Raw genomic sequence first — 11748 nt, 5'->3', positions numbered from 1 at the left:
TCTAATCTCACAGGGATTTCTCCACATTAGTGCCGGAGTTTGTTCAGTGTGTGTGCGAGTGCTGGATCATACCCCAATGGGAAAGTTTGCACTGATCTATCTCTGCTCAGTAAACACGCCCGTTGCCTTTCCCCCTGAGGAAGATCCCGGGTTTTGTTCAGCGCATCAGGGTGTCAGGCGACAGGGTGCCCCAGGCAGACAGAGCCCAGGACCGGGGCCGAGCCGCGGGCTGGGCACAGGGTGACAGGAGGGGAGGAGGCGGGGACCAGGAGCAGGCTCAGTCACAGGGGCCGGGCGAGGCGCCCCACAGAGCGGCCGGGGCATCAGGACCCGCACGGCCAATGCCGGGGATGAACCCCTGGCAGGGCCCCGCGGCGGTGAGTCCCGCAGATCCTGCGGCCCGGGCTACTCCGCTGAGCAGAACACCCCCTCCCTCCCCGCCAGGGGGGCTAAGCCGCGGCCGGAGCCGCCCCTGGTCCGGGTCCGGGTCGCTGCCCGGCCAGGGCGGTTGCAGGAAAGGGGCCGGACCCGGTGCCTGCGCTGAGCTGGGCGGGGCTTCCTCCCCCCCCCCCCCCCGCCCCGCTCTGCCCTTCGCCCCGCTGGGACCAGGCGTCTGACACCCGGCGCGTCCCGCGGCAGCGACGGGCGATGGGGCGAGGCCCCCCCCGGCCGGGCGGCCCTTGGGCCCGGGTTCTCCTGGCAGGTCAGAGCGGGGGGGACCCAGGTGTCCGGGGCACGAGCCAGTGTCCGGCGAAGCAGCGGGGCTGAGCTGCGGGGACCCCAGGGCGCGGGGGGGGGGGGGGTCCGAGGATTCCCTCCCCAGGCCGGTTCTGTCCCCACCCCCACTGGTTCCTGCTCAAAGCAGCGGGGGAGCGGGCGGGTCGAGGTGGGAGGGGAAGTCGGGGCTGCCCTGCCAGAGCCCCCTGCCCCCGCCCGCTGCAGCAAAGGCTCCTGGCGAGGGGCCCTGGCAGCTGAGACGGGGCAGTCGGGGGAGGGGCGGGGCAGGGGACACGAAGGGCTGCCCGAGGGGGGGCAGAGGAAAGCGGGGGGGCAGGTCGGGGGTGAGGGGCACCGTTAGTATCTGGGCTCCCCCCGCAGCCTCCGTCCTGGGCTCCTGCCTCCAGCCGGCGCCGGCCCAGAGCACCCGGCCCCCAGGGACCATCGTCCTCAGCCCGCCGAGCCCCGCGGTGGGAGGGGGCGTCAGCCTGGCCCCGCGGGATCCTCCGCAGAACGTGCTGAGCTGCAGCTGGTACCGATCAGCGACCGCTGATGAGGCCGGACGGATCCTCAATTACTACCCGTCGGCACCGTCTGCTCCGAACATCGGCCCGGCGCACACGGGGCGGGAGACAGGGGGGCCGGGCTGCGCCCTGCACATCGCGGGGGTGACGCTCAGTGACACCGGGAACTACTCGCTGCTGATGGAGGCTCCAGGGAACAGAGTCCTCGCCGCGGTGCTTCTGCGCGTCTGGGGTAAGTGACACCCCGGGGACCCCCCCCTCGGGCTCCTACCTGAGACTCTTACTTGAGAAGACTTATGGGGCAAGGCGCATGCGCGGAAGCACTGAGCATGCCCAGGGTCTCTGTTGAAGCCACTGCCCTTCGCTCTGCCCACTCTATAACTTTTCTGCTTCCTTACTTTTCCAAGGGGTTAAAAACGGAGAAAAGGGGCTAAACCGAGGAGGGGGGTGAAACCTGACTGGGGGGGTGGGGAAGCGGCTTAGATTCGGGGCCGGGGTAAACTCAGGGCTGGGGGCTAAGGGGAGGTCCATCCCCGGTACAGGCAGGGCAGAGGGGTACGGACAGTCACCCCCTGGGAGCGAGGCACCATCGCAGAGTGTCCCGGCCAGGGGGGCTTCTTCATTTGCTTAAACCTGCTCTTTTATCCTTTACTCGGGGGGAGGCACTGAGCATGCTCAGTAGGGCCGCAGAGCCTCTGCCCTTCTCCCTTCCCTTACTACAGTGGTCCCCAACCTTTTGGGGCTGCCAGGCACCCAGGGGCAGGGCCGCTCACACACTGCGCGCCCAGGAGCAGAGCCACACATGCACCGCACGCCTGGGCAGGGCCGCTCACACACTGCGCGCCCAGGAGCAGAGCCACACATGCTCCGCACGCCTGGGCAGGGCCGCTCACACACTGCGTGCCCAGGAGTAGAGCCACACATGCTCCGCACGCCTGGGGCAGGGCCGCTCACACACTGCGTGCCCAGGAGCAGAGCCACACATGCTCCGCACGCCTGGGGCAGGGCCGCTCACACACTGCGCGCCCAGGAGCAGAGCCACACATGCTCCGCACGCCTGGGGCAGGGCCGCTCACACACTGCGTGCCCAGGAGCAGAGCCACACATGCTCCGCACGCCTGGGCAGGGCCGCTCACACACTGAGCGCCCAGGAGTAGAGCCACACATGCTCCGCACGCCTGGGCAGGGCCGCTCACACACTGCGCGCCCAGGAGTAGAGCCACACATGCTCCGCACACCTGGGCAGGGCCGCTCAGACACTGCGTGCCCAGGAGCAGAGCCACACATGCTCCGCACGCCTGGGCAGGGCCGCTCACACACTGCGTGCCCAGGAGCAGAGCCACACATGCACCGCACGCCTGTGCAGGGCCGCTCACACACTGCGCGCCCAGGAGTAGAGCCACACATGCTCCGCACGCCTGGGCAGGGCCGCTCACACACTGCGCGCCCAGGAGTAGAGCCACACATGCTCCGCACGCCTGGGCAGGGCCGCTCACACACTGCGTGCCGAGGAGCAGAGCCACACATGCTCCGCACGCCTGGGCAGGGCCGCTCACACACTGAGCGCCCAGGAGTAGAGCCACACATGCTCCGCACGCCTGGGCAGGGCCGCTCACACACTGAGCGCCCAGGAGTAGAGCCACACATGCTCCGCACGCCTGGGCAGGGCCGCTCACACACTGAGCGCCCAGGAGTAGAGCCACACATGCACCGCACGCCTGGGGCAGGGCCGCTCACACACTGCGCGCCCAGGAGCAGAGCCACACATGCTCCGCACGCCTGGGCAGGGCCGCTCACACACTGCGCGCCCAGGAGTAGAGCCACACATGCTCCGCACGCCTGGGGCAGGGCCGCTCACACACTGCGTGCCCAGGAGTAGAGCCACACATGCTCCGCACGCCTGGGCAGGGCCGCTCACACACTGCGCGCCCAGGAGTAGAGCCACACATGCTCCACACACCTGGGCAGGGCCACTCAGACACTGCGTGCCCAGGAGCAGAGCCACACATGCTCCACACACCTGGGCAGGGCCACTCAGACACTGCGTGCCCAGGAGCAGAGCCACACATGCTCTGCACGCCGGGGTCAGGGCCGCTCACACACTGCGCGCCCAGGAGCAGAGCCACACATGCTCCGCACACCTGGGCAGGGCCACTCAGACACTGCGTGCCCAGGAGCAGAGCCACACATGCTCCGCACGCCTGGGCAGGGCCGCTCACACACTGCGTGCCCAGGAGCAGAGCCACACATGCACCGCACGCCTGTGCAGGGCCGCTCACACACTGCGTGCCGAGGAGCAGAGCCACGCATGCTCCGCACGCCTGGGCAGGGCCGCTCAGACACTGCGTGCCCAGGAGCAGAGCCACACATGCTCCGCACGCCTGGGCAGGGCCGCTCACACACTGCGTGCCCAGGAGCAGAGCCACACATGCACCGCACGCCTGTGCAGGGCCGCTCACACACTGCGCGCCCAGGAGTAGAGCCACACATGCTCCGCACGCCTGGGCAGGGCCGCTTACACACTGCGCGCCCAGGAGTAGAGCCACACATGCTCCGCACGCCTGGGCAGGGCCGCTCACACACTGCGTGCCGAGGAGCAGAGCCACACATGCTCCGCACGCCTGGGCAGGGCCGCTCACACACTGAGCGCCCAGGAGTAGAGCCACACATGCTCCGCACGCCTGGGCAGGGCCGCTCACACACTGAGCGCCCAGGAGTAGAGCCACACATGCTCCGCACGCCTGGGCAGGGCCGCTCACACACTGAGCGCCCAGGAGTAGAGCCACACATGCACCGCACGCCTGGGGCAGGGCCGCTCACACACTGCGCGCCCAGGAGCAGAGCCACACATGCTCCGCACGCCTGGGCAGGGCCGCTCACACACTGCGCGCCCAGGAGTAGAGCCACACATGCTCCGCACGCCTGGGGCAGGGCCGCTCACACACTGCGTGCCCAGGAGTAGAGCCACACATGCTCCGCACGCCTGGGCAGGGCCGCTCACACACTGCGCGCCCAGGAGTAGAGCCACACATGCTCCACACACCTGGGCAGGGCCACTCAGACACTGCGTGCCCAGGAGCAGAGCCACACATGCTCCACACACCTGGGCAGGGCCACTCAGACACTGCGTGCCCAGGAGCAGAGCCACACATGCTCTGCACGCCGGGGTCAGGGCCGCTCACACACTGCGCGCCCAGGAGCAGAGCCACACATGCTCCGCACACCTGGGCAGGGCCACTCAGACACTCCGTGCCCAGGAGCAGAGCCACACATGCTCCGCACGCCTGGGCAGGGCCGCTCACACACTGCGTGCCCAGGAGCAGAGCCACACATGCACCGCACGCCTGTGCAGGGCCGCTCACACACTGCGTGCCGAGGAGCAGAGCCACGCATGCTCCGCACGCCTGGGCAGGGCCGCTCACACACTGCGCGCCCAGGAGCAGAGCCACACATGCTCCGCACACCTGGGCAGGGCCACTCAGACACTGCGTGCCCAGGAGCAGAGCCACACATGCTCCGCACGCCTAGGGCAGGGCCGCTCACACACTGCGCGCCCAGGAGCAGAGCCACACATGCTCCGCACACCTGGGCAGGGCCACTCAGACACTGCGTGCCCAGGAGCAGAGCCACACATGCTCCGCACGCCTGGGCAGGGCCGCTCACACACTGCGTGCCCAGGAGCAGAGCCACACATGCACCGCACGCCTGTGCAGGGCCGCTCACACACTGCGTGCCGAGGAGCAGAGCCACGCATGCTCCGCACGCCTGGGCAGGGCCGCTCACACACTGCGCGCCCAGGAGTAGAGCCACACATGCTCCGCACGCCTAGGGCAGGGCCGCTCACACACTGCGTGCCCAGGAGTAGAGCCACACATGCTCCGCACGCCTAGGGCAGGGCTGCTCACACACTGCGCGCCCAGGAGCAGAGCCACACATGCTCCGCACGCCTAGGGCAGGGCTGCTCACACACTGCGTGCCCAGGAGCAGAGCCACACATGCTCCGCACGCCTAGGGCAGGGCTGCTCACACACTGCGTGCCCAGGAGCAGAGCCACACATGCTCCGCACGCCTAGGGCAGGGCTGCTCACACACTGCGTGCCCAGGAGCAGAGCCACACATGCTCCGCACGCCTAGGGCAGGGCTGCTCACACACTGCGCGCCCAGGAGCAGAGCCACACATGCTCCGCACGCCTGGGCAGGGCCGCTCACACACTGCGTGCCCAGGAGCAGAGCCACACATGCACCACACGCCTGGGGCAGGGCCGCACCAATCACTCTGGGGATGCACATAAATGCCCCGGTGGGCGCCATGGCACCCACGGGCACTACGCTGGAGACACTGCCTTGCTAGGGAGAAGTCTTGCTTAGTACATTTTAAAAGGGGCTAAGGCAGGACAGGAATCTCCTCACAGTTCACACATTTGTGTTGTCTGCTGCCTGCGAATCACTGAGTTGCCCTCCCGTCCCTCTATCCCACTCTCATTGTAGTTTTGCTCCTTGCAAATGCTATTGCTGTGACTTGTAATTATTCTGCGCAGCGCCTGGCACTGTCCCCTTTGGTTTTGTTTCACCCGTTACTGCTCAGAAACACTTATGGCCTACGAGAGAGACGCAGGGATTTCGGTCTGTTCAGTCTGCAGAAGCGAAGAGTGAGGGGGGAGTTGAGAGCAGCCTGCAGCTCCCTGCAGGGGGGTTCCAGAGAGGCTGGCGAGAGGCTGTTCTCAGTGGTGACAGATGGCAGAACAAGGAGCAATGGGCTCAGGTTGCAGGGGGGGAGGTCTAGGTTGGAGATTAGGAAAAACTCTTTCCCTAGGAGGATGGTGAAGCGCTGGAACAGGTTCCCTAGGGAGGGGGGAGTCTCCATCCCTAGAGGTGTTTAAGTCTCGGCTTGACACAGCCCTGGCCGGGTTGATTTAGTCGGGATTGGTCCTGCCTAGAGCAGGGGGCTGGACTTGATGCCTCCTGAGGTCTCTTCCAGCTCTATGGCTCTGTGGTTCTACCATAGCAATTCCTTTCTGTGACTCTGACAGGGGCGGATATAGGGCAGGGCGAGCGGGGAGCCGCCCCGGGCCCCGCGCTTCAAAAAGCCCCGCGCATGCGCCGTGGCAAAGGGGCCCCACGGAATTATGCTGCCCGGGGCCCCGCAAAACGGTCACCTGCCCCTGCTCTCTGAGAGCACTTGCTACCTTGTGTGTGTCGTTCCAGCCCTGCCTTCCTGAGGGCGTAATATCCAGCCCTGCAGACTCAGGAAAACCTCCCCCCGCCCCTCTCCAACTGTCTCTGCTTCAACCAAAGCGACCAGCAGAGAAGGGGAACGACGCCCCCAGGAGCCCCCCCCGCACTCCCCTCCCCGCGTGCGCATCCCTCCATCCGTGTGCAGGGCAAGTCCGACCCCAGAACCGCACTGAACTCTGGGACACAGAAACCCGGGTCGCACGGCCTGCTGGGAAATCCCTGCTCCCGATGCCAGTGACCCCTCGCCGGCCCACACCCAGGCCGATTCCGGGGAGCGTCCCCGCTGGGAGCCAGGCGCTGGGGCTGCCCAGTTGAATGCTGAGGTCCCTGTAAGGCGGGGATGGGGCCCCCCGGCCCTCAGGCTGGGATGCTCCGGGCTCCCTCCTCCCTCCTGCCCCTGCTTGTCCTGCTGCGGCCGGGGGACCCCGAGCTCCGGGCGCTGGACCCTGCGCTGCGTGCTCTGCGGTGTAGGGCTGGTACTGCAGCGCCCGCATTGCACCCAGCGTCGGGGGGCTGCTGTCAGGAGCTCCCAGCGTGCACCGGCTTCCCGCCCCCGCCCCTGCTGCAGGGCAGCCAGGCGCGCTCCGTGCTGGGTCCTGCCGCGGGGCCGGGGACTGGACTCGGTGCCTGGCCAGGTCCCTGCCAGCTCTGGTGTCTGATTCTGTGACATCTGGGGAGCTGCAGTCCCCCGTCAGCACCCAATCCTGCGCACTGGGTGTTTTTGGGGGTTGTTTGGAACCAGCCTCACCCCCCTCTTCTGCCGGGGGCGGTGGGCTGGAGTGGGCCCCTCGTGTGACAGCGCCGCCCTGGTTCTCAGCCCTTAGCCCAACCCAGGGACTCTCAACACGCCCGTCTCCTACGTCCACTCCGCCTCCGCCCCAGTGCGCACCTTCATCTAGAGGGCAACACCTCCAGCCTGTTTCCCCGCCTGTCCCTCCTGAGCAAGCTGCGGGGCTTCCTGACCATCGTAGGCCTCCCCCGTCAAACTGCCTCTTGAACTTCCCTGTCTGCAGCCCCCGTCCCCCTCGCTCCCCTGGTCGCTCTGCCTCTGGCTTCTCAAGGCTGCTCCCTTGGTCAGGCCTCCCCTCGCTAGCCACGTGTGGGTAGAGCACAGCCTGGGTATTGCATGGACAGGGGGTCTGAGGATGTCAAGGACCAGTCGACTAGTGGATCCCCTCCCCGCTGCCTCCATCAGACAGAGTCTGCAAAGGGGGAAAAGGGTACTTCCAGGGGCAGCCACCACCCAGCGGAGCCGGGGATCAGCTGTGCGGCTGCCCCTTTGAAACGCCGCCTCTGAGTTTCAAAGGGGCAGCAGCTGATGCCGGCTCTCCGCAGAGAGAGGCGGGTACGTCACACGGCCGTGTACAACTCACCAGCACAAGTCAGCAAATCACAACACCTTCTGTTGCCTTGGTAACGGGAGGGGTTCAACTCCCAGACACCTGGTGGGGGGGTTTCTAGCCCAGAGAGGAGGGGCCGGGCGTGCCAGGGCCTTGGGGGAAGTGCCGGCTGCTTAGGCTATTTGCATATATTTGCATGGATATTTGCATGTACACGCAACCACACTTAAGCTGCAGCCCTCGGCATGAGCTGTGAGTAGCCCCGGCCCCCGGGTCCCACGCGGAGCAGCCCTGCTATATAACAGACCGAAGTGCAGGGGCCCGTTCAGGGAGGGTGGAACAACGGAAAACATGGAAGTGGCTGAAATGCTCAATGAAATCTTGGGTTTGCTTTCAACAGCCCGCTCGTGCGACCGGACAGTTACACTAGTGAGTGGGCGTGAAAATGCACGGGGGGTAAGGGCAGACCTAGGTAAAGCACACGAGTTGCGGGGGTGAATGAGACGCCCCCCAGCGACCGTGGGCTGGCGAGATGCGCCCGGACGGCGCGGGGAGATGGCCCAGGTCTCTGAGCCGGCAGCCGTTCTCGTTGGGAAGCCTCGGGGGGGGCGGAGGTTCCCGGGCACTGGAAACGGGCCATTGCCCGGCCGGGCTAGACAACGGGAGATCAGGCCGTTCCTTTGGGTCCCCGGAGAGCCCACAGACACAGAAATGAGCCGTCGCGAGCACCCCCCGGAGAGCCCACAGACACAGAAATGAGCCGTCGCGAGCACCCCCGGAGAGCCCACAGACACAGAAATGAGCCGTCGCGAGCACCCCCGGAGAGCCCACAGACACAGAAATGAGCCGTCGCGAGCATCCCCCGGAGAGCCCACAGACACAGAAATGAGCCGTCGCGAGCATCCCCCGGAGAGCCCACAGACACAGAAATGAGCCGTCGCGAGCATCCCCCGGAGAGCCCACAGACACAGAAATGAGCCGTCGCGAGCACCCCCGGAGAGCTGCCACGGTTCATGCCTTGTGCGCGGGGAGGGGCTGGCAGGGGCTGTCTTGGCTCAGTGAAGCTCGTGACACTAACGTAACCCAGTGAGGTGGTGCCGAGCTGCCGGGCCGTAGTGCCCAGGGTCGGGGGTCAGGGCATGTTAAACAGGCTCCCCGACATGGTCAATGGAGCGGGGATTTCACCATCCCCAGCTTCATTCCAATAGAAATGGGCGCCGGGCTGTGCCGCGGGCCAGGACGCGGGTCATGAGGCGTAAGGGAGCGGTCAAAAGGCTTCCCCTTGGACCGATCCGCGTCGTCACTCGCGCGCTGACGTCTAGACACAGCCCCGGCGCTGGCCGTGGGGCGGGAAGGGCGCAGCGCGTGTGTCCCGCAGGGCTCAGCTCTGGGGACATTTTCATCAATAGCTTCATCCCTGCTTCAGCCATTGGCTTTGAGACCGGGGGCGGGGAGGCGCATGCGGTAACACCCCCAATGTGTGGGCACAAGCAGAGTGACCCAGCCAGGGGACCAATGAGAGGGGGGGCGCTTCGCTGCGCTTCCCCCCAGCCTGCCAGTGGGGGGGACAAGGCAGGGCAGGGCAGGAGAGGGGTGGAACAGGAGTGGGGGTGACCCCAGCCTGCCAGTGGGGGGGACGAGGCAGGGCAGGGCAGGGCAGAAGAGGGGTGGAACAGGAGTGGGGGTGACCCCAGCCTGCCAGTGGGGGGGACGGGGCAGGGCAGAAGAGGGGTGGAACAGGAGTGGGGGTGACCCCAGCCTGCCAGTGGGGGGGATGAGGCAGGGCAGGGCAGGAGGGGGGTGGAACAGGAGTGGGGGTGACCCCAGCCTGCCAGTGGGGGGGACGAGGCAGGGCAGGGCAGGAGGGGGGTGGAACAGGAGTGGGGGTGACCCCAGCCTGCCAGTGGGGGGGATGAGGCAGGGCAGGAGGGGGGTGGAACAGGAGTGGGGGTGACCCCAGCCTGCCAATGGGGGGGATGGGGCAGGGCAGGGCAGGAGAGGGGTGGAACAGGAGTGGGGGTGACCCCAGCCTGCCAGTGGGGGGGACGGGGCATGGCAGGAGAGGGGTGGAACAGGAGTGGGGGTGACCCCAGCCTGCCAGTGGGGGGGATGAGGCAGGGCAGGGCAGGAGGGGGGTGGCACAGGAGTGGGGGTGACCCCAGCCTGCCAATGGGGGGGACGGGGCAGGGCAGGGCAGGAGAGGGGTGGAACAGGAGTGGGGGTGACCCCAGCCTGCCAGTGGGGGGGACGGGGCAGGGCAGGAGAGGGGTGGAACAGGAGTGGGGGTGACCCCAGCCTGCCAGTGGGGGGGATGAGGCAGGGCAGGGCAGGAGGGGGGTGGAACAGGAGTGGGGGTGACCCCAGCCTGCCAGTGGGGGGGACGAGGCAGGGCAGGGCAGCAGAGGGGTGGCACAGGAGTGGGGGTGACCCCAGCCTGCCAGTGGAGGGGACGAGGCAGGGCAGGGCAGGAGAGGGGTGGCACAGGAGTGGGGGTGACCCCAGCCTGCCAGTGGGGGGGGATGAGGCAGGGCAGGGCAGGAGGGGGTGGAACAGGAGTGGGGGTGACCCCAGCCTGCCAGTGGGGGGGATGAGGCAGGGCGGGGCAGGAGGGGGTGGAACAGGAGTGGGGGTGACCCCAGCCTGCCAGTGGGGGGGGATGAGGCAGGGCAGGGCAGGAGGGGGGGGAACAGGAGTGGGGGTGACCCCAGCCTGCCAGTGGGGGGGATGAGGCAGGGCAGGGCAGGAGAGGGGTGGAACAGGAGTGGGGGTGACCCCAGCCTGCCAGTGGGGGGGATGAGGCAGGGCAGGGCAGGAGAGGGGTGGAACAGGAGTGGGGGTGACCCCAGCCTGCCAGTGGGGGGGATGAGGCAGGGCAGGGCAGCAGAGGGGTGGCACAGGAGTGGGGGTGACCCCAGCCTGCCAGTGGGGGGGATGAGGCAGGGCAGGGCAGCAGAGGGGTGGCACAGGAGTGGGGGTGACCCCAGCCTGCCAGTGGGGGGGACGAGGCAGGGCAGGGCAGGAGAGGGGTGGCACAGGAGTGGGGGTGACCCCAGCCTGCCAGTGGGGGGGACGAGGCAGGGCAGGACAGGGCAGCAGAGGGGTGGCACAGGAGTGGGGGTGACCCCAGCCTGCCAGTGGGGGGGACGAGGCAGAGCAGGGCAGCAGAGGGGTGGCACAGGAGTGGGGGTGACCCCAGCCTGCCAGTGGGGGGGACGAGGCAGAGCAGGGCAGCAGAGGGGTGGAACAGGAGTGGGGGTGACCCCAGCCTGCCAGTGGGGGGGGACGAGGCAGGGCAGGGCAGGAGAGGGGTAGAACAGGAGTGGGGGTGACCCCAGCCTGCCAGTGGGGGGGACGAGGCAGGGCAGGGCAGCAGAGGGGTGGCACAGGAGTGGGGGTGACCCCAGCCTGCCAGTGGGGGGGACGACGCAGGGCAGGGCAGGAGAGGGGTGGCACAGGAGTGGGGGTGACCCCAGCCTGCCAGTGGGGGGGACGAGGCAGGGCAGGGCAGCAGAGGGGTGGCACAGGAGTGGGGGTGACCCCAGCCTGCCAGTGGGGGGGACGAGGCAGAGCAGGGCAGCAGAGGGGTGGCACCGGAGTGGGGGTCACCCCAGCCCTTGCCCGGCTCGCCAGGCCCCCTCGCCCCTCCCCTCTGCGTGGAGAGTGCCTGTGGAGCGCCAGGGCGTGAGAACACACGGGGGGGGGGGGGTGCGAGTGTAAAAAGGAGGCAACGGTGCAAACGGCATCGCTCAGTGTGGCAGGCAGGACGCAGGACGTGACTGGGCTGCCCCCGGGCTGAGCCCCCTCGGCGGGACCCTGGGGGGAGGCCCGACCCCGACCCGACCCCTGGGCCGAGGGGAGGCTGCTGGCTCTGAGCTCAGTGTTTCCAGTGGCCGTTCCGTCCCCTGCCGCGTGATGCCCCCGCTAGGACCGTG

General features: G+C 67.9%; 1 protein-coding gene across 5 annotated transcripts in view; it reads left to right on the top strand.

Moving 5' to 3' along the window:
* Positions 1-555: 555 nt before the first annotated feature.
* LOC142824341 (cell adhesion molecule CEACAM6-like) overlaps positions 556-11748 on the top strand; it is a 70221-nt gene continuing 59028 nt past the window's right edge. For all 5 annotated transcript variants that reach the window (XM_075916228.1, XM_075916227.1, XM_075916226.1 and 2 more), the window contains exons 1-2: positions 556-703; positions 1099-1473. In XM_075916228.1, coding sequence (XP_075772343.1) covers positions 649-703; positions 1099-1473 — 430 coding nt within the window. In that variant the 5' untranslated portion in view covers positions 556-648. The remainder of the gene's footprint in view (positions 704-1098; positions 1474-11748) is intronic.

The sequence above is a fragment of the Pelodiscus sinensis genome, unplaced genomic scaffold (assembly GCF_049634645.1).
Source record: "Pelodiscus sinensis isolate JC-2024 unplaced genomic scaffold, ASM4963464v1 ctg126, whole genome shotgun sequence".
Taxonomy (NCBI): domain Eukaryota; kingdom Metazoa; phylum Chordata; order Testudines; family Trionychidae; genus Pelodiscus; species Pelodiscus sinensis.
This window is presented reverse-complemented; position numbering and strand designations above follow the sequence as displayed.